This window comes from Anopheles stephensi, chromosome 3 (assembly GCF_013141755.1).
Source record: "Anopheles stephensi strain Indian chromosome 3, UCI_ANSTEP_V1.0, whole genome shotgun sequence".
In the NCBI taxonomy this organism is placed as follows: domain Eukaryota; kingdom Metazoa; phylum Arthropoda; class Insecta; order Diptera; family Culicidae; genus Anopheles; species Anopheles stephensi.
In genome coordinates, this window is record NC_050203.1 from 29,093,617 (window position 1) to 29,118,625 (window position 25,009).

The following is a 25,009-nucleotide window of genomic DNA, read 5'->3' on the forward strand; positions in this document are numbered from 1 at the left end:
CGGAGCAAACCAACCCCCATCGAATCCATAGCCACAGCAATAGAACCGGACCAAAAAACCTACAACACACACACCCACCCAATAGAAATGGACTACAACCACCCATCTTCCGTCACAACCGAGCATGCCCGGGATATGGCAAATAACTAGGAGGAAATGCCAAGTTATTTTTGTTAATTGTTTTTTTTTTGCGTGAATTCTACGAACCAAAAGACTGACTGAGTAGAAGACCCAAATGCTGGTTTGTCCCAACTTGATCGTTGGGTACTCTTTGGAGGACTTTTGGCAAGTCTTTTCATCCACGGCGCAACCACTGTCGGAAAGTCCTGGTTCACGAAGTGGAAACAGTCCCTCATTTGGAGTGGCTATCTCATGCCCTCCGCGAAGGACTTTGATTGAGAATTATTAGTAGCAATGCGGACAAATGTTCCTCACGATTTCAATTTTAGGTGTCTTGGAACAAAGAGTTCCATACTGGTCAACAGCCCCTTTGGAGACTCCCAAGAGGATTGTTTGTTAGCTTGTGTTGACCTTTAGAACTCACCACACAGTAAACATTCCGCTGGGCGGCACTTTTCTCAATATTTTCTATAACCCTTTCTCCAAATTGCCCAACACACCATCGGTTATAGTTTTTCGGTCAATTATTTATAATCCTCATTCTAATATACAACTGTTTCCGTAGAGTGTTTGCGTGTTTTTTTTTTTGTTTTTCGTTTGTTTGCTTGCTTTCTTTTCTCTTGTTTTTGTTGTTGTTGTTGTGTGAAATAGAGTTTTGCAAATTGAATGCTTTTGTTTCGTGGCCATCGTATCATAATAAGCCCTTTCTTACTATTCGGTTTCCCTTTTGCATATCATAGTGTGTAGCACAAATGTGCCGCTGTTTGCCAGCTTTTTTTCTTGCATCTTTCGCCTGTTGGATTCATTCTTTAGTGTTTTTTTTTACTCCTGTTTCGTTCATTACCATGTTTAATGCATTTCCCTACCTGCCTGCCAGCCGGGCATTCCTCTCCCGGTTCCGCTTAATGTTTATCTCGTTTCATTTCAGTGCACTCGTTTCCTTTCATCAAGATATTTTAAATTCCATTTGTCCTACCAATTCACGAAAAAGAGAGTGTTGCATGCGTTGTGAGAGCCGTATATAGTAAGTGTAGGCGATTCTTTGTTTCTTCATTTGCAGCTATGCAAGTATCGAGTTAAGTGTGTTGCGAGCTCATTACTGTGTGTTGCCTTGTTTGTTTTCCAGAAACCAGATTCAGATTTCCATCATGCTTCGCGGCATCGCTGTGCAGGCGATTTAGTAGTAGTGTGTTTGTGTTCTCAGGCAGCACTATTGGTTTGTTTTTAACCCGCTCCAGAACATTGCTCTGGTGTCCTTCTGGTTTTGTTTAACTTTCCCTTTATCTAAGCTAATTCGAGAGAATTTTGTCCAAAAAATAATGCCCCGTTTCGCTCCGATATTTGCAAAAGATGATTGCTTGCACTCCATAAACAAGGCAAAGGGGGGAAAAACAATACTACGAGCAAAACCCTACCATAGATGCAAAGTAGAGCAAATGGGAAGTAACCAACGACACAACTTTGAACCAAGATTTAAAACGCAAACACACAGACCTGCAATCTATTCTGTAAGGCTCTAGACCATTTCAGTAAAAAGTAGTTAACGTTTACGATGGTTCAAAAACTACATGTACTGTAAAGTTTTAATTTGTGCTCCGCTCAAGGTAGTACAAGCTGTACGGAATAGAGCAACGGTACAGAGTAGAGCTTAAACTGTTTTGAGAAGATATTGCATCTTTAGCTCTCGAATGCGGGCTTTTGTGTTCTCCTAAATCATTGTACTTTCTTCGCAATTGTTCTACGGAGCTCAGTTCAAATGGTAAGGTGAACATTCGAGTGACACGGATTAGATGCATTCCGTTTTTGTTCTAACATCTCAAAGGGCAAACAAAATAGAGCAAAATATAAAGCAAATTTGCCACACCCGACATTACGTTAATTTGAATTGTTTTCATTCCACATTTCAAGCCCTTGATTATCTGTTTTCGTTAAGAGCTTTACAATTACACGTCAATCTAGAAAACCAAAAACAAAACAGAATGCAGGTAATCCGCATGCGATTCGTATCGATTACCGTACGGTTAGCGATCGATTTTAGTACCGACTGCCCATTGCCGTGAGTACCAGCGATTGCTTAGCGAAATTTAAACACGATAAATTTTATTGATATCTAGGCGCTAGAGACAGCAGTTCAATAGTTCGCAAACTGTTATACCACGTCCGATAAACGATTGCATCTTTCCAGTGGCGTGCACGGCTCACCTGATTAGCAAAGCAGAGACAATTGTTCATTCCTCCATTGTGGTGAGGAATGCTCGTCAGCGGCACGGCACTACCCTCCTCGGGGATTGTTTCGCGTTCTGTTTGTTGTAGTAATTGATCTAAAAAGAAAAGTTAAACAAAAATAAATGTAATAATGATCAGTACACGGTGGTGACCAATCCCCAACAAATCGCTCATGTATGTGTAGGGTTGCGACGCTCAACAGCATCAACTGATAATTTCTTTGTGTCTGTTGTTAAACGGTGCCAAACATTGGGGAGCCCTTTGTACGAAGCTTACAGCCATACCGCACTGTTTCAACAATTACACAAACCTCCTGTTTGTCTTTCAGATAATTCTATTCTAGGAGGGTTCCGTAGCCTCGTAGGACTTCCCTGTACAGTGGTGGTCGGTTTTGTCCACGGTTTCTTCGATCGTTACATTCACCACATCACATATACCCATCACGGCCTGCTATGCCTCTATGGTATGCTTCAATGTTTAATTGGATTGCAGCGGTCGGTGAAGCAACTAATGCGCCCACCCAATAGTGTACCTGTATAGTGCAAGCAATAATGCATTCGAGAACTAGGTTCTATCTTGCTATGGTCAAGGCAAAAGAAAATTTAAATAAGGAAAACTTTCAAAGAAAATTAGACTAAAACAGAACACACAAAAATAAAAACTAACGTGTGCAAGGTTTAAACATTTAAATATCGAACGTTCGAGAGCTGCTGTTCTTTGTTTGTTTTGCCAGGACAAGGCCAGAACCATAAGCGTAATGCAATGTTACTCTCTCCTCATCATAAGTGACCTCACCAACCTCCCCCCCCATCCACCGGCGCTCCGTGTGGCGCTTGGTGTGCCCATGACAATGAAAGAAACAAACGTCGATAGAATCGATTAATGCATTTACCTTACGGTGAATATTTCCTCACTACACTACTGCCGCCGTGTGCTGGTTGCTGCTGCCATTGTTTCGTTCGCCTTCCCATCGCCGACGAGTGGTTGTGGTGGAGTTGTTTTGATTCGTTTTTCTCGCTATTTGTCTGCTTTACTGCTCACTGCTGCTGCTGCTGCTGCTGCTCATAACCGCTCTGATGTGTTCGAAATGGTGTTGGTTCTATGCGTGAAACACCATGGACACCGCACGCATTGACATGAAAACAAGCTCGTACAATTTAGAAGCGCGCGACTGCATGATTCAACAATTTCGATTCCCTACTCGATATCACCCTGCACTCGGCGGGGGGATGCTGCGTGTTTGTGTCCCTTTTTTTGCCTATTGTTTGCACACTTTCGCGCTTTAGATTTTTGACAGTTGCCTGCTTGGATGATGATGTTCAGTTTGGTGAAATTCCTGTGGACACACGAGGCACACACTTACACACACACGCGCACGCGTTTGCATCTCCCGTCGAGCATGCATTTTATTCAGCTTGAGATACGCTGTGAAGGGGGAGGAGGATACTGGAGCTGCTGGTGCTGCTGCTGTTACTGTTATGCTGAGGCCCGCCGCCTGTCTTGCCGCGCGCACGTACTTCTTCTTTCGCCTTTTTCGCCTTACAATGTTTCTTCTTTTTTTAAAAAAAGTTATTGGGTGTTTGTGTGTGTGTATGTGTAGTTTTGTAAGGAAATTGGTTAATCAGAATCTAGTTGTCGACGTTCGCGTACCGTTGCGTCCACTCCTTCGCATTTCGAATCGCTTCCGCTTCGTTCACCTTCCACAGCTCGGCCACATCGTTCGCGAGCGGATCGTCCGGGTTCGGTGCGCTCAGCAGCGCCTGAATCGACAGCAGCACGGTACGAATCTGCAGCGCCGGGCTCCACTTGTCCTTTAGAATGTCTAGACAGATCCGCCCCAGACGGTCGATGTTTGGATGGTAGATCTTTGTTATGAAACGCACCTTCGGTGCCGACATCGGGTAGTCTTCGGGCAGGAACAGCTCTAGCTTAAACAGGCCACCCTCGAACGGGGAATCCTCCGGGCCGAACACGATCACGTGAAAGTAACGGGCATTCTGTTCGTCCGGTATGGCACTGATACCGGGGACGGGTTCCTGCATCAGACGCTGCGTTTCTTTGATTATTCTACGGGGTAGCGCAGCCATATTTGTTTAACTTTGCCTCTTTTCGCACGTTCACACAAAGCAGGGGCCCCTGGCGGCTGCAGGAAAAAAAACTGTATCGCCACACACAAAAACACACAGCCACACACGGGAAATGCGGTACTCTACGCGGTGTGTGCGTGTGTGTATGCGCACGTGTACGTGTGCCGGGTTCAGCGGTACGAAATCGTTTCCAGATTTTTCTTCCGTTCACAAACTATCCTTCGCCAAACTGCGCTCAAACCTCCGGCCTGTGTACGCCTTCCCAGACGGAGCCGAGATGTGATTTGACAGTGGGCAAACTACGAAAGGGCTTCCGTGCGCTGTCAGTGGAGCAGTGCCTGCACGCAATTTCCTCGCCACACGCACAACGAAAGTGTGTGGGTTTGTTCCGGGGTTTTTTTTTTCAACTAGTTACACGACCAGCAGTTCCTTAGACTACAGCGAGCAGGAACCAGACAGCGCGGAACTACGTAAAATTACGACAATCTTTCTTTTTTTCCGTCACTAGCGAAATGGGACGCGACATTCACGAAATCGATAAAATGACAATTTTCAACGCAAGAGTCGGAACGGTAGTTCTCGATTGTGAGGGAACGAATGATTCCGGTCCGGTTTCGGATCGGATGAAACCGGTGAACCCAAACGACAAAAACGCTTCAAAGCCCTGTGCGGTAGTTTAATCGATTTTTGTATTTCTGTGAGTTCGGTAAAACGGAACAAAAGAAAAACCATGGATTTATTCTTGGTTAATCCGAATTGAGTGTTTTTTGTGTAATAATTAAATAAAACACTGCAATTGTTTGGTGTATAACGGGTAAAATTAAAAAAAAAGCATCAGTGGTCGTGCTACGTACCAGGAAACAGGCCAAGATCATGCAAGACAAAGATAGTGTTGGTATTCTTAAGGGAGAGCTGGGTTTCGAATTCCAATTTCGCTTAAAAGAGTTCAAGATCTTCCGAGGTTTTAGTGCCAAAGAAGAATATACAATTTCAAATCATGTTTGACGTCAGTTTGAAGTGTAAAGACACTGGAGAAACAATTTTTTTAAACCATAACCGAGTTCATGTTATGATTTAAGTGAAAGTCTATTTCATTTAAACTTCTCTAATGAAATAAAAATTAATGCAGCAACAACCACCATGTCGACAAACGGAATGTCGATTCTTCAACACGTTTTCAAAGCCGAAGCGTTTCAAGCGTTTTCGATTTAGCAAACAGACCGGTGTCAATCTTGCCATGCGAAAGAGCTGTCACAACAATTATCGTCAGCTGATTGCATCTGTTTAGGAAATTCATAGGTAAACAACGAACCTGTCCCATCATCTGCGTAACAATGGGCACGTAGAAGAAAATTGCGCCTCGCATTCTGGCCCGTTATTAGAAGTAAGAACGCGATTATCCATCGAAAATGGCTGTTTTACTGACGGCTAGCCGGCAAGCAATCATCATCTTCCGACCAGCGGTACCGAGCGTGTGGTTACTCTCCTGGCTAGTCAGCTATCAGCGAAAAAGCACCAACATCGGTGCTGTGGATTCCTTTATCAGCGATCTGATGGAGAACAAAAAGCTAAAGTGGAAAGTTTTAAACAGTCGCCATCGCAATGGTAAAGCGAAACCATCGGCACACCTCGGTCAGGCAGATGTGGCGGCAACGAATGTCCGTCACCCGACCGAAACGCTCCTGCGATCCTCGTTTCGACTCAGCGAGCTGTACAATGAGCTAACGAACAATCCGTTGGTCGTTAACATCAGCCAGATGGAAGTGTCCCAGGTAGATCATCTGCTCGAGACGGCACTGAAGGAGGAAAACGCCGAGGACGTTAGCCGTCTGCTGGCACAGATACTGGAGTATAAAAAGTTACCCTCCATGCCGGTATTAAACGCCACTCTAAAACATTTGTCGCATCAGAAACAAATGGAAACGGTAGAACAGTTGGCCACACTGGTCACTCTGCTTCATCCGGAGCGGAGCAGTTCGGCCCTGGGGAGGTTGGAACATTTTAAAGCCCTATGCCAGTGGAAGTTAGGCAATACGCTTAAATCCCTCGAAGCTTTTCGAACGATTATGGTCGATTGTAGCGAAGAGCAGCGGGTAGCGGTAGATCATATACTGCTGGAAATGATCGACGAAACGATCGGTAGGAAGAGTGAAGCCGTGTTGCTTGCGGTGATAAATCTCTGCGAATTCTGTCTAACCGAACTGCGGCACGACTTTCCCATCTGCTACGTGTGGGAGAAGAGCTTCTTGAGCGCGTGGCACAGTGATCAAGAGGCGGCGAAAACGTTGTTCGATCGGCACGCGGCACTCAGACTGGCCGTCAGCAGTAGGTAGGATGAAAGCAAGCAAACAACACTAAATGGTTGAGGAAAGTTAAAAAAAAACACTAACAATTGCAAACGATCTGTTCAACAGGACGAAGAACCTTTGCTACAAGCTGCTGTACGACAGCAACGTGGAAAAAGTGTACCAACTGATCGAACTGTTCCTCAAGCATGAGATGAAAGCGGAATGTAAATCCTTACTGATCCGACTGTTTGAGTATCAGTGTGGGTGTGAAAAAAAACTCTTTTACTGTTGAAATTTTAATTATTTCTACCCCACAACTCATTTCAGATTGGCGCAAAAACTTACGAGCTTGTTCGGAAATTATGCAGAACGCCATCGATCTCAATATTACGCTTCCCGAGATGTGCAACCGCCATCTGTTGGAGCTTCTGCTGGGACACGCCTCGTCCACGCTGCCCAAGGAATCTTCGAAACAATCGAAGGACCTGAAGCCGAACAAATATCAGCTCAAATTTTAGTTTCCCGTTCTAGTCGCTGAACTGAATAAGAATTGATCGTTTAACGGAAATTGAACACTATGAGCATGTTAAATTATACTAACATACGAAAAAGCACCTTATGTGTTATTTGATTTGGTAGTAATACGTTGCGGGTGACTCGTAGCGCGATGACACCTCACTTCACATTCATCAGTTCAATGTTGAGCTCCTTGCGTAGCTCCGCCACATCCTGATCCCATCGCTTTTCCCAGTACACCGTCATGAGCGGTTTGATGCGATTGCCTGTCCGAAGCGCCCAGGGTAAATACTGGCGCAGATAGTTTTGTCTTTGCCTGTGGACAAAAAAAAAACGCTCATTATTTGTAGTACAAGCATGCGAAGGGAAAAGTTTTGGTAGATCCTCACTTGGGACGCAGTCGAAATGCGCCAAAAACGGCACCACCGTAACACATCGGCAGACCGGTATTCAACGCTTCCACCCATTTGACCGTTACCTCACCGAGCATGTTGGTGGGCATGTCGAGCACAGCGTGTACCATATCGTGCGTTTCTCTGTAACGAGTCATCACGTAGGCGAGCTCGGGATCGTCCAGAAATCGAACCTCCATCCGTGAGTCGGGCGTTATATTCTACCCAAAAATGGAGTTAAACGGTCGAGTTAATATCGACGCAATCAAGTATTTCAAAGCATCATTTCTCAACCTTACATTAGCCTCCATAAATTTAACGTACGTGTGCCCGAACGTATTCTCGGGCAACGTTTTCAGCGCCTCCATATCCACCGTGCGTGTATTGATGCGAGGTTTCTCGCTAAGAATCTGCTGCCCTTCCTCGCTCGATCGCATGTAGTGAAGCATCTTTTCTAGCGCCTCTCGGCCAGTTGTTTCCCCGAGGCAGGCGATCATATCATGTCTGTAAAGATACAGCACGTCTATTTTAAACTACACTGCTGATAGCCATCGAGTTGTTGGGTCACCCTAACCTTCGCGGATCAATTAAAGCGGCAACGGAACTTCCGGCGCTCAAGATCAGTCTTTGGATGTCGCTGACTTCGATTCGATTGCGTTGAAATTCTTTGGTAAACTCGTCCAACTCTGGCGCTGTCGGTGGTGGTGGTCCTCCATCGTTCACGGAAACGTTGATTGTTCCCGTTGCGTCGGTTCCGGCGGATGTGGCTAGCAGACGCACATACGCACATTTTCTAACGGCGGAAAGCATCGCATAGCTTTTTCGTGCAAACATGGCGGTGGTTCGTGTAGACTGTAAAGGGGAACAAGAGGAAATTATTGAAATATTATTTAGAGCGATTGAAAAAATGAGGAAATTGTGATATTATTTTGCCATCGTTTAACGTAGAACAAGTCGTACCAACTATCCAAACGTAACGTGTAATAAAATTGATAAAAATATAATTACTTTTTTCCAAATTATCATCGTTGTACCTCGACAGGAAAGCTACTCTACTACTTCCGTTCTTATCAACTTTCGCCGAGACATCGAGGAGCAATAACAGGTAACGCTATCGCGACGATTTATTTTCTGAGGGGCCCTTAATTTCAACCTAATTGCGGGCGACAAACAACCTTACGATCGCACAAACCATTAGAGCGCACGGTAGACGATCTTCACCTTCCCAGTCCTTGACTCACGGGGACCTGACGTCATCACGGTAGCCCCAACGGCGAAGTCAGGTTGTAGGTTCTCATACAAATATGATACAAGAAAAGATGCTCAGTGGGATGCTCAACTCACGAACGACGAATGCGCCACTCATGTCAATAAACCTGCACAAACGTGCCTTCCTCTACCGACGAGGTCACGGTCACCATTGTTTCGTTGCTGCCGCCGAAGACGAGATAGATTGTGTTATGTGAAGCTGGCGGGGCAAATGGCTTGGGGTTAAAACGATGCGCGACCTTGCCCTTCCGGAACCGGTGTCCAGACGTGGTTCATTTTCCATTCTCCAGAGTCCCTGGGTTATTCTGACAGGGATAAAGAAATTCCAAACAATTCAAGTACTAAAGCTAAAGAGACAAGTTGCAAAGGGCGGCGATTTGTAGATGCGATTTGATCTCTGGCGGATAAACTGGTTTTCGGGATGAGTTAAGCCAGGGAACGGCAACATTGTTTAGGCCGTTAATTTTTTAAATTTATAGAGTAATCGGCAAGGGCTTTAACTCACGATCGTATTATAAAGAAACTTAAATTCTTTAGCCAAATTCTGATTAATATAAGATCACCTTCGGATGGAGGGCTGATACTGCGTTATTACCCAAATAGCCAAAAATAATGAAATCGAACTATCGTGCTGCTGGAGGGGTGCTTAAAGAAAAAACGTATTACCGCCGAACTTTGAGGCAGGTTAAAAAGGACGTGGAATTCGATGGAACTAAGAGGCTTATTTATAAACCATGCATAGTGTTCATCCGACCTATGCGGCTTATTAAGAAGCATGCGGTACTTCATGGAACTTTATGCCCATTTAAGATTGAAAGATGGCTCTTCAAGTTGTTTGTTTACAGGATTTTATCAATAGGACATGGCTATCTGCCAAGCGTCGTCTGAAAAAAACATTGTGTGGAAAGATGTGTTGAAAGTGTGTACAAAAATTGGGAAATTGTTTTATAAAGCATGCTTAAATTATGCGTGAAATATTTGAGAACGAAGACGACTGCGAGATAATCGATATTCCGATCGATATATCCGACAATTCTAGTTCGGAAGATGATCAGCAGATTCAAAATCCCAAAACAGATGCCTTGCATGAAAATAAATAGCACATAAAAACTTTCTTTAACTGCTCGATATACGAAAGCTGCTTAAGGCCCGGTTAAGAGTACGAGGAACTATGACGCTGCTTATCTACTGCAAAAGACGTATTAGATCAGCGATCTTTAGCGTGCAGATGAAATTGGCTACTTAAGAAAATTTGGCTATTTGGGTTATAGCTTTACACCGATCCGAAGATTTATTAACATTTGTTGAACAAACGTTCAACAAGATTCTGAACAGAATGGACATTTTCATAACAAAATCGTAAATGTTAGCCATTCATGCCTGATATCATGATCGATAGAGCTGACTCGCAATGAAGAATAAAATTGATGATAATATTCATTTATCACTAATTCTCACAAGCTTCAACTGCTGCATTAAGGCACAAAGTAAAGACTACAGAATTAATCTTTCCATAATCCTTCCACGAAATCCTTATTGAAAATTGTTGTGCGAAAAAAAAATGCTTACCAACCCCTGCATCTGTATGACTCGACGCGTGCAAACATTACAGAGGTAACGAGCAGTGCTCACGTTTTCAGAATTAACTAACCCTATTATCATTTTTCGTTGAGAAGTTACTGCATTACATTATAATACTATTATGCCTGGTTTTATGAAGCACCTATCTAAAGGTAACGTAAGCATTCTGGGTCAACACAGGAGGAGCAAATATTTGGGAAGCTGTAATCGAGAACTTATTAGCGGTGAGCGGTGATTGATCCAGATTGAGGGAAAGATGCCGGATCACTCATTATCCAATATCGATCGTTTTGCCCTTGACCTCGCGTGCATGATCGTGACAGAATGTACGGTGTCTGGATTGATATCCTCTCTTCAATACCATCCAACCACCAAACCGATAAAAAAGGGGTTGTTAATGCAACAATTCTCCCCTCTATCACCTCGTTACGGAGTGTGGTGTTATCAATTTTCTGTTTATATAATTTCCACCCCCGGATTAGATTAACAATCGTAATAAAACGTTATGTTTTCTTGTATGGCATCGTTCCACCGCAATGAACCGGCGACAGATTGCTTAACCTACCAAGGATTGCGCGTTACAGATGAGTTGACGACGATGATGATGATGGGCTTTCTTTCTCATAAGACACGTCACGACACGTCCGTTGCTCGGAAAGGCTTTCGTTACACAATGACGACCATCATCACAATGTGTTTAATATATATTGCAATCTCCATCAGCTTCACTTAAAATCTCCCGACACTGGGTACACATTTACACATTGGAACTTAAAAAATACACAGCAAAACTAAAAGACCACAAACGTTGCAGTACGATATCATGCCTTCGATGAGTGATTTCTTTAATATCAACCCCCCCGTACCCGTGGAGTGGGTAAGACTAACCGCGAGGAAGGGATTTGGGGAAAAGGGGAGGGGTGAGTGTACCATAATTTAGCTATACAATGGAAGATTGTAATGCCGTGTGTGTGTGTCCTACCCATATCCCACCTGCCGTGGGGTCTACTAACAGAACCGGGACCGGTACAGCGAGAACAGTGCGTTTAATCACTGTACGCCACGGTACGGGTTTATAAAGGTGATTACTCGCTTAAAATTACATCGATCATCTCTGTACACACTTGGTCTACTACTACCACAAACACACACACAAATGGCCGCCAATTAGAAGCCTAGAAATCAATGCCCTTGTTGTTTGAAATGTGGTGCCAACCGTTCGTGCCGGGCAGCCGGGCAGGCTGGCAACTTGCTAATAAATATACGCGCCCATCTCACTATCGCACTAACCATTCGGTCCTCCTATACACCCCTGCCGTTCGTTTCTGTATGACCCCGTTTTTGGTTTTGTTCGTTCTGGCTCCAAACGCCCGGCCTGCTTCCCGCTCGTCTCACACGTTATCGATCCTTCCGGCCGCGGGAAGCAGCAGCTTCTTGTCCGACGACGACAACGAGTCTCCCGAACTGCCGCCCGAGCTGCTTGGCTTCTTCCGGAAGGTGACGTACGTGTAGAGCAAGCTGCCCGCCACGCTGATGTTGATGCCGAGCGCGTTCAGCAACGAAAACACATAATCACCCCCGATGAACATGCCGATGTAGGTAACGCTGATGTTCTTCAGACAGCCCACGATGGTGGTGGTAAGGGCCGAGTTGTGCTGCGTGCACAGGATGACGCTGTACGACAGGATGAAGCCCATCACGCAGGACAGTAGAAACTGCGCCGCAAAGAACGGATCGTTCCAGCCTTCGTACTGCCACGCACGATCGATGTCACCGGCGAGCCAGGTTCCGACAAGGGCGGGCAGTATCATAAACAGCGAGTTGTAGTACATCAGCCCGTACTTGCCCATGTCCGCTGTGTCCAGTTTCTTCTTCATGTACACACCGTTTGCCGCCGTTAGGGTGTTCGTAATCATCACGTACATGTAGCCCTGCAGGTTGAAGGAAAGATCATCCAGCGCAGCCATCAGTGCGCCTCCGACCATGGCAAATACGCTCACTTTCACAGCCAGCGTTGGCCGTATACCGAGCACCAGCAGCTCGAGCAGCATTGTTAGCAGGATCGAGAACCGCCGCAGAGCAGCAAACATCGGCAGGCTCAGCGCTTGGGTACCACCCAGCCCGAACATCATGTTCCCGAGATAGATTAGCGGCAGCGGGAATATCCGCCGCGGAATGTCCCGGCTGAAGTCGGGAAATTTGACCAGCTGTAATCGTTTGGCAACGAACAGCACGACGATGCTGGCGGTTAGCTGGCCGAGGCTGAGCACCAGAAACGACGGAAATCGGTAGCTAGTCAGTACGGTCTTATTGACTACGGTAATCAGGAACGAGGAAAGCCCGTAAAATACGGCACTGGATAGTTTGAGAAACTGGGTAGTTTCGGCCCCACTCATCTCCGACGATCGCATTTTGGACAGATAAGCTATCATGACGACCGATAAAGCGCTGGGCGGGCAGCCGTGTGTGGGTAGCTTATTCGTTACTTCCGCACCCGGATCCGTGTAGTGAGATTCTCGACGCGCGACGGCTGTGCGTGATGCTTATCGCTAAGGATGAGTGTGAGCGCCGCCGTTACTGGCCGAGGTTGATGTAGGCTTCTTGGATGAAGTTTTTTACAGCAGGAAGTTTTTTCTTTCGGCCGCGTCGTACCTAGTGCCGCTCCAGTACCATGTTCGTACGGTTCGGATCGATCCAGCATTCTTGCTCGGTCTGATCAGTTTGCTGCACTACCACGGCATGGCACAACAATTCGTTTGCTTTGCGATTTACGCTGCTCAACCGGGCCGATCTAGTCCCGCCACGGAGCACCGAGATTTGACACCTTGTTCGATGTCGTACCTATGTACGACACGCCGGCGTTTTGTCGCTTATGTTTTAGAAATAATTCGTCTGGCTAGGCTAACCCAAAATTAACAGCACAGAGGATTATTCACTCGCAGTTTCTTGATAATGGCTCGTGATTTTGTCAGTCGATGTTTGTTCGCACGCTGTCGATAACGATTCCTCTACACAGCACCGCACGGGATGGCACAACATATTCGAACGCATGCAAAGTGCAAAGGGCCCGGACAGCGAGACGATGTGAGCGCGTGCCTCAGAATGGCGCGGTGATGACACAATCGCACGACAAATTATCCAATCTACAGCACGAACGCACAAAACCACCGAGGAACTGAGCATCCGAAAACCTTTCGGAAGGCCACGGATTCCATCAAAATAACACTTCCATTCGTCACCACCACACTTGTACGAGGCAGCAGCGCGTAGACTCGCTCTATTGACATACCCGGATAACTGAGTTTGACAGCAGTGACATTGCTTTGTTTTTCTTTTTCCCCGAAATGCAATTATGAAATGCCTTTGCCGGGAAATTGCACAACCATTTTCACCGGAAAGCTTTTGCTTGGAGTTGCAAACTGTTTGGAATATAATGAAACGCTTGTAAAACACTTACCTTTGCCGGAAAAAAAGAAGCGAAATGCGACGAATGATTTCAAAACAGCTTGTATTGCCTGCAGCGAGAATTGTCAAATACAGTGCAAGGGAGAAAGTATCGGGCTACTTTCACGCACCTGTTGTCAGCACACAGGGCTGAATTCAAGTGGAGCGAAAATACAGTACGCTACAAAAAAGCAACATGGAACGATTTCCCGAACTGAGAGGAGATACTAATTTCGATTTATTTTTGTTTTGTTTTTTTTACTACAAGACACCGAAAGAAAACTGTGCTATCCCGGTTCGTAAGCATTTTCCCACATGCACACAGGAATGTTCTGCTGTTTGATTGTACAATGAAATATCGATAAAATAGGGCGACCCAAAACAAATGGGGATAGAGGGATTCCATAGCAGTTGGCGCTTTAAAGTCCTGTGTCCAATTTACATTACATTGCTAGACGGTAAAATAAAACTATCGCTGACGGTTGTCGGTGATGATGGTGATGCACCAAGCGTTTCCGCTAACTGTTATCTACGGTCACCTTTCACTGCGGTGCTTTTGGCTTGGCTGTTTCGGCCGGTTCGGGGAGAGTTTTTCTGCGTCGGTTTCATGATGTTGGGCGGTGAGGCGGCTGCTGCTGCTGCTGCCGCCGCTACCGAGTAGCGTGTCGTGGCGGCATGCGGTTTCGGTTGCTGTGGACCACCAGCGGAAAGTAGCGGATTGCTGTTGGGTACCGATTTGGGAGCACCGCCCATCGTTTTGCCTGTGCCATTGTTGCTATTACCACCGTTGGGGCCACCGCCGCCACCGCCCCCCGAACCATTGTTGAGGACAGGCTGGGGTATGGATGCGCTCAGGTTGGGGTTCGGTTCGCTCATGTTAACCATCTCGTTGAAGGTGTAGCAGAAATCGCCTAACCGCACAATCTCTCCATTTTTCCCCGAGTACAGCGTTAGCGATTGGCGCCAAACGTTTGCGTACCCTTTGGTCAGACGCACAATATCGCCCGGCAACAGTTGTTTGCCCGGTTCGTCCCAAATCGACACGTTGATAGCGGCACTCTGGTCGGCCACCTTAAACGTGCGTACTTCACGGTTTTCCTTCGTCAGCGTTACCGGCCCAATCTCGAGTATGATGAAAATCACGTTGATGTTTTTCATACCCGGATAGATGTCCTTGATGGCCATCAGATCGATCGGGTTCGGATTGGGCGGTGGGTGGTTTTGCATCGGACTGTTGGCAGTGTTGAGAAAAATAGGCGATTATGTTGGGTTCAATTCACGAACGGGACCATTAAATACAGCTGTGGCATGTAGTTGTGTGCATTACCTACCCGTACATATTAACGGCCATACCATGTGGATCGAATAGGCGAAAAAAAAGGGATTTTGTTCCGTGCGTTCCCTACACTCGCCTTGTTTACAGTGCGATGTTTTGTTTTGGTTTTGTTCGGTGACAGATCGACAAGCGGGCGAAATAGGTGCTGCAGCAGGAAATGAATGCGGGCGAAACGGGCGGCGAAGGATAGCAGCTTTGCTGCAGCAATATTTTGACAGCAATGACAGTCATTTGGCACAGCAAAAATACGCCATCGCGGTCGCTGTGGTAAGAAAGACTCGATCCTTATTTCCGTGAAGTTCCTTTGTTCGTCGTCTAGTATTTTGTAAGTAAGCTTTTGCACGCATCTTGTATGTTAAAGAGGGCTGCTTTTCACACACAACACGTTATAATCTCGCTGGCAGACGTCGTAAATCAGCATGGATATCGACGAGGAAGAGTTCGAGGCACCGACATCCAGCAGTAGCCGTGGTGAGCGGAAGCGTTTCGAGGTCAAGAAGTGGAATGCGGTAGCGCTGTGGGCTTGGGACATTGTGGTGGACAATTGTGCGATCTGCCGGAATCACATTATGGATCTCTGCATCGAGTGCCAGGCGAATCAGGCATCGGCCACCAGCGAGGAATGCACAGTTGCGTGGGGTGTCTGTAATCATGCGTTTCATTTCCACTGTATCTCCCGGTGGCTAAAGACCCGGCAGGTATGCCCGCTGGACAACAGAGAGTGGGAGTTCCAGAAGTACGGCCATTAGGACCATCACACAGATTGGCACTGCGTTAAACGGCTTGCAGATACGGAAAAAGAGAAATATTGACAACAGGCGGAAGTGATCTTGTACGATGCGCAAGGAAGGAAATGCGCTGCAGGAAATGAAAAGCTGCAAGGTTCGGAGGATCTGAGAGACCTAATCTAAGGCCCGAAGTATCTAATGACGGCGATTCGTGTAAGCACCCTACAATAAATTGAACAGTTTTACCCGGAACAGCTAAAGCTAAAGCTAAACACACAAAGTTTAAACGTTTATTCGATTATGTTCATCATCACAGTCTTTTTTCCTTTTTTCAAGAGAGGTCATCAAGGATATGTTGGTCGGTTCGTCGTTTGCGGCGTTTCGGTAGAGAATCGTCGCCATTCCAATGGTTGTTGCTCAGCTTGTTGGACCAGTGCGGCCAAGTTTTAATGATATCGAACAGCGCTTTGCCCGGGCTTTCGAATGGCGCCAACTGCCGGTGACCGTACAGGCTGTAGTTGGAGGCCAGATAGTTGCCCTGCAACCCCAGCTGGATCAGCTGCTTCGCGGCACTGAGCTGAGCGGCCGGTGGCGGTGTCACGATGAACGTGCCTATGAACGCTATGCAGATGCTGTCCACATTGAACCCTGCAATGCAATCGATGGCAGATGGTAAGTCAAGCGTGGCTTAAGCGTAAGCGCCGGATAGTTTCTTACCTTTCGTATGCGCACCTTGCTTCGTCCAGCCTCTTCCTTCGTACGCGTTGCCATCTCCACCGACAAGGAATTGGTATGCAATGTCGGAAAAGTTCCTCGAGTTGGGATCGGCGTGGAACTCCTGGATCAATTTCACCTGGTACATACATTTCGTCTGTCGAAGGAAAGGAAACCGAGAGAAAATGAAGGAGCGTTTCGAAAGAAAACGATAACGATTATATCGGAAAGCATGTAATAAGAACTAGGACGCCGCTTCAAAGACAGAAAAAATCTCGCTCGCTGTCGCCGGGTTTTCTCATCTCTCGTTTCATATATTTGAAGATTCTAGTTTTTGGCATTGATAGTGGTAGAACTAACCTAATACTGTACTGCCTAAACGTGGCCATCCTCCGGTGATTTATCGACAAACTGCGGCAAAGTTTTGAGTGCTTCTATTAACCATTTCCCCGTCGGTGCTACTGGATCCAACTGTTCCGAGGCGTATATTTTGTAGCTTTCGGACAACTGTCGGTGTGCAGTGCCAAACTCCAACAAATATTTTAGCAGCTCCATCTGCTTTTCGGTAGGCTTGTTGGCGTAGTTATAATCCCCTACGAAAGCAATCCCTTGGCTTTTGGAGTTGTAACCTGGGGTACAAGCAGAAAAGGGATACAGATACACAGGATGATAAAGATGGGGTTTCATGAAGCTCTTCTTCGTCACACGTTACCATGCGTATGGGCACCGATTTTATACCAATTGCGCCCTTCGTAAATCTGTCCATCGCCACCGATCAGAAAGTTGAACGTTATATCGTCGTAGTTCTTGCCATCCATGTGGAACAGCTGTATTAAACGTACACGCAATCGACAGGCAGCCTGAAAGTAGGAATGGCAAATCTATTAGCTGGAAGAAGAGACGTTAATTGCTGTTTGAAGTTTTAAGAAAACGATCCAGGATTACCGTGGGCTGCATATCGTTTGCGATGGTTTTATGTGTTTATAAGAAGTATTTTATTGATGTCATAAACGTAACGTATCATACGGATACGGATATTCAACTATGTTAAAAATATTGCGGAAGCAGTTCGTTCGTCCACGATCACACTCACTACATTTGCGAAGCATTGAAAGGATCCTTATTCTTAAAAGTATTTTTAAAACGATGTTTCCCACCATAAATATATTTATCGTACGGTTGCATCAACCGTTTCTGCTTTCGTTTTACAGCACGGGACCCCCCATTCAGTCTTACACGATCCTGCGCACTGTCGATCACTTTTTCGCCTCTTTAAAAATGTTCACTGAAATGCGGCAGCAGACGTAACTTTTCCATCAGCAATTTCCCCGGACTGATGGTGGATTTAAGCTGACTTGCCCCGAACAACCGGTAGTCCGACCCAAGCCACCCACCATCGGTACCGTTGCGAAGCAACAGCTCCAACTGTTCGATTTGTTCTTCGGACGGTCGATCGACGGTTTCGTAGTTACCGATGAAGGCAATGCCGTGGCTTTTGACGTTGTAGTCTGTGTGCAAGCATCCGATAGAATTAACGAGATTAACGAAAACACAGGGAGATTGGAGGATTCGGTTCAATACTTACCCTTGGTGTGGGCACCCATCTTGAGCCATCCCCGGCCCTCGTAGATAAATGCATCGCCACCGATCAAAAAATTGTACCCGATATCACCGTACTTGGTTTTGTTTACGTGGTACCTTTGAATGGATTGCACTAGTGCTTTGCATGCTTGCTGCATTATGGTCAACGTGATGCCCATACAGGGGGAAGAAGGTGAAGAGATAGTGAGGAGAGAAAGTGGTAAAAGTGTTAGATAGAGCAGAAAGTAAGTGTTAGTGTAGGTTGCGTATGCATTAAAAAGTAGACGACTGAGTTTAAGCCATGCGATGAACCGAGCGACTATCCCTATCCAACTATCCCTATCGTCTTTTGCTACGACCAAAAGAATCGAAGAACTTTTGGCAATAGTGAGTCAAAGCCTGACCACTGAGTAATAATCTCTACGTCTTAAAGGCATTTAATGGTTCTCGTCGTCCATGGAGTCCATCTATCAAGAACCCTCGCCCAAAAGACTTCGTTTCCTAAGAAGGCTCTCGGTCGATGGGGCTTTGTCTACTAAGAAACACCTCCTCGCCAAAAAGGGCCTGCCTGCAATAGATACTCTAAGTTCAAGCGATTTATTGATCCAAGAAAACTTGTCTTCTAAACTATCATCTCTCCGTCCAAGGGACTTCATTTAAGACGTTATTTAAGTGATCTTACTGTTTACTTTAAAGTTTAAAGTTCAGTTTAAAGAAGTCTCTTCTTACACCACAAGTCTACTGAAGTTTTGACACGGCAACTAGTTTGATCGTCGATAGAACGCAGAAGAAACTGATGAGACAAACCTTCGGGCTTTATCGCCCGATTTTTCGTATTGAAACACTGTTTTTCGTTTGAGAGGGAAAGATGAATTTAAAAAAAACGGCAGAATATCCCTGACAAACTGGGCGTTATAATGCACGGGAGGTGTGTCGAAGGGACTCCCAACTAGCCGTTAGAATTCAAACACTTTTGAGGAACCACTTTTGGGGAACCTTGCCCCATTATTCTGTACCCAAGAGTGAGGGTCAACTGATCGATAAGGCCCAGAAGGAGCTAAAACCCTACCAACATTTGATTTTTGGCGACTGCTAGAGCTAAGGTCCCAAGGTCATCCGGGAATTCGCTGTCTATTTTTTTTTTAATGCATACGCTAAGAAATGTTCTTAACGAATTAACTAGGATTGATAATTTTAATGAGTGTTCTGATGGTGTTTTGTGATAATGTTCCCCGTAGCCAATGTTTAGGTAGTGACCGTTTGCATACTTCAACGTCCGAGTTCTCACGGCTCGGGACGCATTCCGTACACCACACCACCATCTAATCATCGGCTTTGGTTGTGTATGTTTTGTTATGGATAGTAGCACGTGAAGAAAGATAGAGCAAGTGATTCGTCACACAGCAAGCAGCACTGTTTGACTGTTGAATATTGACAAGGATGGTTGGGTTGGGCTTTAGCGGAGCAAGTTCGGGGTAGTTTGCATCGCGTAGCTACAAAGCACTTGGATGGAACAGATTCGTTTCGTTTTGCACACAACCGAAATAGATGACAGAGGCTTGACTGCACAGACAGGGACCGGACGGACGCGTGAAATGCGGCATGTTTTACAGAAAATACTATATATAGGCACGTGACGATCGATCTAGCTTTACACAGGGCTCGCAGCTGAAAGTAGCATTGTACAGCGCGTATAACATGATCGTTCGAGATCGGCAGTATGGAATGCTAGATGGACTTTATCAACGCTGAATTTATTGCGGTTTGATGTATGATCAGCATTGTTAGTTTGTTCATTCACAGCCGAGGTTCGTCTGCGATCAAGATGTGGGACAAATAACTGTACAAAAGCTGATAGTAAAAAAAAAACAATTAAGAACTAGGATACATCACATAACTTCGTTAGAATCCTCGCCCGTTGACAAAAAAAAATACATCGCGATAATATGGCAAGTTTGGCAAAGCGATAATGTGAAAGTTTACGCTGCATTGCGCCTTATCTTGTGCTGAGCTGCGCTAGCGCTTACCTGAGTAGTGCACCCTTCGGTGGCAGTGTGAGCAATGATGACGTTGTGCACCGGTAGCTTAAGATCAGTCAGTTCTTCGCGAGGCGGTTGAGCAAGCCACTCGGTTCTCGTCACCAGCCGCAATGGCCTAGGATCAGGGAACAGGTCGTCCTCTGTTGGTGGTAGAGAGAGAGAGAGAGAGGGAGAGACCAGAAGGCAAAAGAAACCACGCTCGTTAGTTAGGTGTCCTAGCAGCAGAATCTGATCGGAATGGGCCGGGTAAGATAATTTAAAAGTGAGTACAAAACATGCTTTGTACCTATGTCCTTGTCCTGTGGGATATTGGGACGATTGTCGTCGCCGTCGCCAAGCGGTGGCCTTATTCTAGCTTTACCTGACGCGGTGAGGATGGATATGACCGCTACGATGGCACACAGAACGATCATGAGCGATATCATGACGATAAAGCTGAGCAACGGTTTGTCTTTGATGATTGTCTTTAGACTAGATTGCCAGGTGCGTGGCTCCGGAGGTATCGACGCTGAAGGAGGTACTGGACGAAAGAAAAGTAATGATACGTTAAAGTATCTATGGTGATCGTGGCATGTGATTCGAAATACCTTTTTTAGTAGCACTGGTGTCGGTAGTATCGTTTTCATGCACACTGTATCCCTGGTTGGCGGCCCCCTGCTTACGATCCTGGTAGATGTTCTTTATCACCACCTGCCCCTTAATGTACGTTTTGTTGCCGAACGTGATGTCGGACGAGTTGTGCACCGCGATCGCCCCGATGGCGGAGGGTTGGCCCGGGTTGGGCCGCACTGCGGGACTGATCGCTTCAGCGCCAACCTTAAGATTCCCGTTCGGGAGTACGCGTGCTTCCCCGGGTACCAGCGCACCCGGGATACGGTCAATGGCGCGCTTGATGGTATCATCCTCACACTCGGAATCGCTGCCACCGTTGCTGCTACTGCTATCGAAAGCACTCGAATCGTCATCGCAAGCGTTGTCTGTCCGTTTGATGGATGACGTCGAGATATTGGAGAGACTGCCTCTGGTGCTGTCGGTTGTGGTGCTGGTCACGGTACTCGGGCTGTTTACTCCTCCGGCAACCGTATCGATCCCACCTTTCGGTGGCGGCTGTGTCGTGCTGTATCCTCCGGTCTTGAATGGTGCTTCATTTTCTATCGATTGGGCGTTCCTTGCCAGTGCCATCGTTTGGTACGTAATGGTGCGGGTTGTCGGTGGTCAGCTAGTCAGATATTCCGAAAGCTATCTGCTAAAGTTGTTGATACTATTATCTCCAGCAAACATCGAGAGGCATCTTGGCGGAAGAATGTCCCTTCCCTTCCTCCGCTGAACGATGAAAACGGGTGAAGTAAGTCTGTAAAAATAAACTGGCTGGGTGAGTCACTGGTTTGAAGTTTTATCGAAGAAACGCCACCGAAGAAAGCAAAAAGGCAACTACGTCTGATTGAAAGCAAGTCTCTCGGACATCGCTTCACTTTAGGATACACACACACACACACACATTATGTAATTTTAAGTGCCCTTTTTCCAGCCCTCCCCCTACCCATTCGATAAGCGACATTGTTAACAATGTGTGTCGAGAGCAAAGAGAGTCTGCGGGTTTCGGGCCGCTAAAGCTGTCTCTATCGCATGATTGCACTACACCACTAACGATAATGATGTTGATGATGTGTTTGCACTGAGGTCAACTTTACATGGCGAGGTACTGATAAGCGCCAAGAAAGAAGAAAAGCAATTCACTTCCTTCACACTGGAGGTTGCATCGTCGTGTCCGCAGCGAACGGAGGGCCTCTTCTCTATATTCACGATTGTTTTGTTTGCTGGATTGTGGTGTTGGACACGCAAGTGGGTGAATGGAATTATGGCACAACAAAAGCTTTCCCAGTCAGGCAGACCTCTTCTGGGTGTGAGCCTATTTGCCTCTTTGCTATCTTTTATTGACCGCGAGATAATAAGATGGGGGCCGATAGGTTCCTGGAATGGTGTTGAGAAAGTTATTTCTTCTCCACTACTGGAGTTGTAGATCGACCCGTTTGGGTAGTCACGATCAGCACGAGTGACCTTGACCCGTCTATTAGTACGAGCTGTTACAATGTGATCTTAGAGGGTCGATCCTCAAGATCGGTAGTAGCGAACCTGATCTTTTACTCGACAGAACCACCATAACATCCCATTCGGTGAACTGGAGGAGGTAAAGATTTTCAAAGATTGTGGAGTTCAAATGAAGCTGATGTGAATTTTATTTACAAACAAAAACAGTCCAACGATCACTCGCCGGATCATGTAGCTACACATCTCTCTCAAGCGAGAATCATCGTGCTCTTCATGCTCAAAATGCGAGATTAAATTATAAAACTTTATCACATACAAACCAACCTCCAGTAGCGAGGCTGATGTGAAACATCTAATTTGCATCGTCACTCAACTTGCGCACGCGGACCGGACACGAAACCAGTATAATATTTTATTTAATTTTATACTGGTGAATTTTATTTACAAACAAAAACAGTCCAACGATCACTCGCCGGATCATGTAGCTACACATCTCTCTCAAGCGAGAATCATCGTGCTCTTCATGCTCAAAATGCGAGATTAAATTATAAAACTTTATCACATACAAACCAACCTCCAGTAGCGAGGCTGATGTGAAACATCTAATTTGCATCGTCACTCAACTTGCGCACGCGGACCGGACACGAAACCAGTATAATATGCAGTACACAGTGCACTTGTGCCTGCCTTTCGCGGGTCGATCCTCAGCAACTAAAACATCTTTCTTATCTCGCGCACGCACACAACTGCAAACCAGTTCGCTACAAGTGGCATCGGCTCACGATTGGATTAGGCCGTACTTTTGCACAAATCCTTCGAGCTCAGCCACTACCGTCTCCATCGGGCTTGAGCTCGAGGAGTTCCTAGAAATTGAGCCCCCTCCTTTGCAACACTATGCAATCGGACACTCACACAGGCAGGGTTGTGCAAACGAAATTAGCTTAGACACGGTTGATGCGGTCAAATGTCGGCAGACATCATCACGTTCACGTTCAGAAACTGCGCACTTCATAGCGTGAAAAAATCCGCCATTGTGATGGTGTAGTTGTTGTTTGGTGCGGGATGTAGGTAACACACAACAAGCAAAAATACCACTTTCAACCCCACCACTAATGATCGAAGCATACATGTATATCCGACCATGTGTTCGTGCGTGATGCGTCGACGTTGAAGGTTATTCGTTTCTCTGATTGTAACTTCGCTCCAGTGGGACAACAACGACGGCATCACCACACACCAACCAACACCAAACCAATATCAACAAGCGAATCTTCTTGTCTCTTTGCCGCATCCTGCCCATCCCCGGGAAAGGGGGATGTTAAAGTAAATATTGGCTTAAAGCTTCTTCCGGGAGGGGGCCACGACTTTGTTTTAGTTCTTATGTTCTGAACAGGTTAACAGGACACTTACACTGCTTTCTTTGCCTTGATTCTGAGCGCGGACAAAAAACCTCGTTCTTCCAATCACTGTTATCACACACTATCTTTTGCGAACCGACTTGTTTTTTTTTGTTTGGAGCTTCCGTTTGGTCACGCAAAACGCTTACGCACACAAGCACGTGCGAAAGCAATTTAGTTGTAAAGCTTCACGAATTCTTCAAATTCACCAATCTGCAGATGGTTCCGGAAACGCGGTGCACTGCGCTACACCCTCACGAGCACGAACGTCAAGAACTTTTGGAAATTTCAACGTGCCAACGAGAAGAGAGCGCCAAACGCTTGCGTATGCGCGTGCGGACGACGATGACCGAATCGTTGCGTATGCGTTCACGATCTATCAACTACTACTGTGGCCGTCAGCTTCGCTCGGCGAGGCCTGAAGCTTGGGACACAAACCCACACTGCAACAGCCATCGGTTTGACGCGCATTGTCGCGCTAGCACACACATTGATGGAGGCGCGATCGTGTTTGTCGTGTTGCGAGTCGCGAGCTTGCACGGTTACGGTTGGCGCGCTTGCTCCGAAGCTGCTGGAGAATGGGTATTGTAATGGGTGGCGTTTAAAAGGGTCTCAGGGTACACTTGAAACTGGTTTTAATTTAATAGCAAGTATCTAACAGTTTTTATCAAAATTTCTTTAAAAAATAAAAAATACGGATAGTAATATAATAAATTAGTTAAAAATGGTTTTAATATTCTTTCAAAACCAAACATCCGTATTTGATCATACGCTTCAACCAGCTAATCATCTACAAAAAAAAAGTAGTTGAGCGATCTACAGAAGTTGAAGTTAATTTTTTTAAATGTCATTCAACGTTAGATATTTGTACAAACAGCATAACCGTCTCCACTTGTTAGCGATCTCTTCGAAAGATGGGCCAATATCTTGGGTCCAGTATTAGAGAAATTCACACACAATACACACACAAACACTTGTCTGATAATATTAATCACAAATCCTACCTATATATAATTTTTGTTATCTCAAGCACAAACAGGATGATGATGTTTGGGCCAATGATTACTGCACTTCTGCACTGCTCTTGCAATAGTAAATGCCAAAGGTTGAAGTGGTTTTGCTTCGTTTTGTTTCACAGTACATGCTACACCTGAAGATGGCCACCCTTCCATCTGTCCCCCCACACTCGAAACTCCACTCCAGCCGGGCCCGCACTATCCAATACTCTCGACCGGTCGGATA

The 25,009-nt window shown here is 45.9% G+C and overlaps 6 protein-coding genes across 12 annotated transcripts; 2 read left to right on the plus strand and 4 right to left on the minus strand.

Annotated features, from left to right (window-relative positions):
- Positions 1 to 626: 626 nt before the first annotated feature.
- Positions 627 to 5,025, minus strand: LOC118509354 (ubiquitin-conjugating enzyme E2 N). The gene is made up of 2 exons (XM_036049872.1): positions 3,239 to 5,025; positions 627 to 2,441 (listed from the first exon to the last, which is right to left on the minus strand). Exon 1 carries the CDS (start codon positions 4,431 to 4,433, stop codon positions 3,975 to 3,977), a length of 459 nt encoding a protein of 152 aa, XP_035905765.1. The 5' UTR covers positions 4,434 to 5,025; the 3' UTR covers positions 627 to 2,441; positions 3,239 to 3,974.
- A 625-nt stretch (positions 5,026 to 5,650) lies between these two features.
- On the plus strand, positions 5,651 to 7,333 carry LOC118509357. Its single transcript, XM_036049879.1, has 3 exons — positions 5,651 to 6,762; positions 6,848 to 6,981; positions 7,049 to 7,333. Exons 1-3 carry the CDS (start codon positions 5,843 to 5,845, stop codon positions 7,237 to 7,239), a joined length of 1,245 nt encoding a protein of 414 aa, XP_035905772.1. The 5' UTR covers positions 5,651 to 5,842; the 3' UTR covers positions 7,240 to 7,333.
- On the minus strand, positions 7,002 to 13,778 carry LOC118508937. The gene is made up of 5 exons (XM_036048846.1): positions 11,874 to 13,778; positions 8,204 to 8,481; positions 7,929 to 8,133; positions 7,627 to 7,850; positions 7,002 to 7,553 (listed from the first exon to the last, which is right to left on the minus strand). Exons 1-5 carry the CDS (start codon positions 12,909 to 12,911, stop codon positions 7,397 to 7,399), a joined length of 1,902 nt encoding a protein of 633 aa, XP_035904739.1. The 5' UTR covers positions 12,912 to 13,778; the 3' UTR covers positions 7,002 to 7,396.
- A 350-nt stretch (positions 13,779 to 14,128) lies between these two features.
- Positions 14,129 to 15,451, minus strand: LOC118509358 (SOSS complex subunit B homolog). The gene is made up of 2 exons (XM_036049880.1): positions 15,255 to 15,451; positions 14,129 to 15,154 (listed from the first exon to the last, which is right to left on the minus strand). Exons 1-2 carry the CDS (start codon positions 15,272 to 15,274, stop codon positions 14,449 to 14,451), a joined length of 726 nt encoding a protein of 241 aa, XP_035905773.1. The 5' UTR covers positions 15,275 to 15,451; the 3' UTR covers positions 14,129 to 14,448.
- On the plus strand, positions 15,434 to 16,259 carry LOC118509359 (RING-box protein 1A). Its single transcript, XM_036049881.1, has 2 exons — positions 15,434 to 15,584; positions 15,664 to 16,259. Exon 2 carries the CDS (start codon positions 15,679 to 15,681, stop codon positions 16,006 to 16,008), a length of 330 nt encoding a protein of 109 aa, XP_035905774.1. The 5' UTR covers positions 15,434 to 15,584; positions 15,664 to 15,678; the 3' UTR covers positions 16,009 to 16,259.
- On the minus strand, positions 16,244 to 24,247 carry LOC118509355 (peptidoglycan-recognition protein LC-like). 7 transcript variants are annotated; one of them, XR_004905871.1, is made up of 8 exons: positions 23,781 to 24,244; positions 20,909 to 21,672; positions 20,608 to 20,841; positions 20,310 to 20,461; positions 17,414 to 17,561; positions 17,062 to 17,330; positions 16,705 to 16,858; positions 16,251 to 16,635 (listed from the first exon to the last, which is right to left on the minus strand). XR_004905871.1 is itself a non-coding variant. In XM_036049873.1 (6 exons), exons 2-6 carry the CDS (start codon positions 21,501 to 21,503, stop codon positions 16,319 to 16,321), a joined length of 1,452 nt encoding a protein of 483 aa, XP_035905766.1. In that variant the 5' UTR covers positions 21,504 to 21,672; positions 23,781 to 24,231; the 3' UTR covers positions 16,244 to 16,318. The 7 variants fall into 7 exon arrangements, 5 of the variants coding, with proteins under 5 accessions (XP_035905766.1, XP_035905768.1, XP_035905767.1 ...); XR_004905872.1 differs by having other exon boundaries at positions 16,256 to 16,635; positions 20,683 to 20,841; positions 23,781 to 24,236; XM_036049873.1 differs by lacking the exons at positions 17,062 to 17,330; positions 17,414 to 17,561 and having other exon boundaries at positions 16,244 to 16,635; positions 23,781 to 24,231.
- Between the last annotated feature and the right edge of the window lie 762 nt (positions 24,248 to 25,009).

Bases quoted from the DNA above. Each gene is read 5' to 3' on its own strand.
- LOC118509359 (XM_036049881.1), top strand. From the start codon at position 15,679: ATGGATATCGACGAGGAAGAGTTCGAGGCACCGACATCCAGCAGTAGC.
- LOC118509354 (XM_036049872.1), bottom strand. From the start codon at position 4,433: ATGGCTGCGCTACCCCGTAGAATAATCAAAGAAACGCAGCGTCTGATG.
- LOC118509358 (XM_036049880.1), bottom strand. From the start codon at position 15,274: ATGGCCGTTAATATGTACGG. The intron at 15,155-15,254 runs GTAGGTAATGCA...CACTGCCAACAG, and splicing joins ATGGCCGTTAATATGTACGG to TCCGATGCAAAACCACCCAC.
- LOC118509357 (XM_036049879.1), top strand. From the start codon at position 5,843: ATGGCTGTTTTACTGACGGCTAGCCGGCAAGCAATCATCATCTTCCGA. The intron at 6,763-6,847 runs GTAGGATGAAAG...TCTGTTCAACAG, and splicing joins AGACTGGCCGTCAGCAGTAG to GACGAAGAACCTTTGCTACA. The intron at 6,982-7,048 runs GTGGGTGTGAAA...AACTCATTTCAG, and splicing joins CCGACTGTTTGAGTATCAGT to ATTGGCGCAAAAACTTACGA.
- LOC118508937 (XM_036048846.1), bottom strand. From the start codon at position 12,911: ATGATAGCTTATCTGTCCAAAATGCGATCGTCGGAGATGAGTGGGGCC. The intron at 8,482-11,873 runs TGAGACGAGCGG...TCCCCTTTACAG, and splicing joins CCGGAAGGATCGATAACGTG to TCTACACGAACCACCGCCAT. The intron at 7,851-7,928 runs GTAAGGTTGAGA...ATTTTTGGGTAG, and splicing joins TTAAATTTATGGAGGCTAAT to AATATAACGCCCGACTCACG.
- LOC118509355 (XM_036049873.1), bottom strand. From the start codon at position 21,503: ATGGCACTGGCAAGGAACGCCCAATCGATAGAAAATGAAGCACCATTC. The intron at 20,462-20,607 runs GTACAAAGCATG...TACCACCAACAG, and splicing joins CCCACAGGACAAGGACATAG to AGGACGACCTGTTCCCTGAT. The intron at 16,859-20,309 runs GTAAGCGCTAGC...TTCCTTCGACAG, and splicing joins CCGAAGGGTGCACTACTCAG to ACGAAATGTATGTACCAGGT.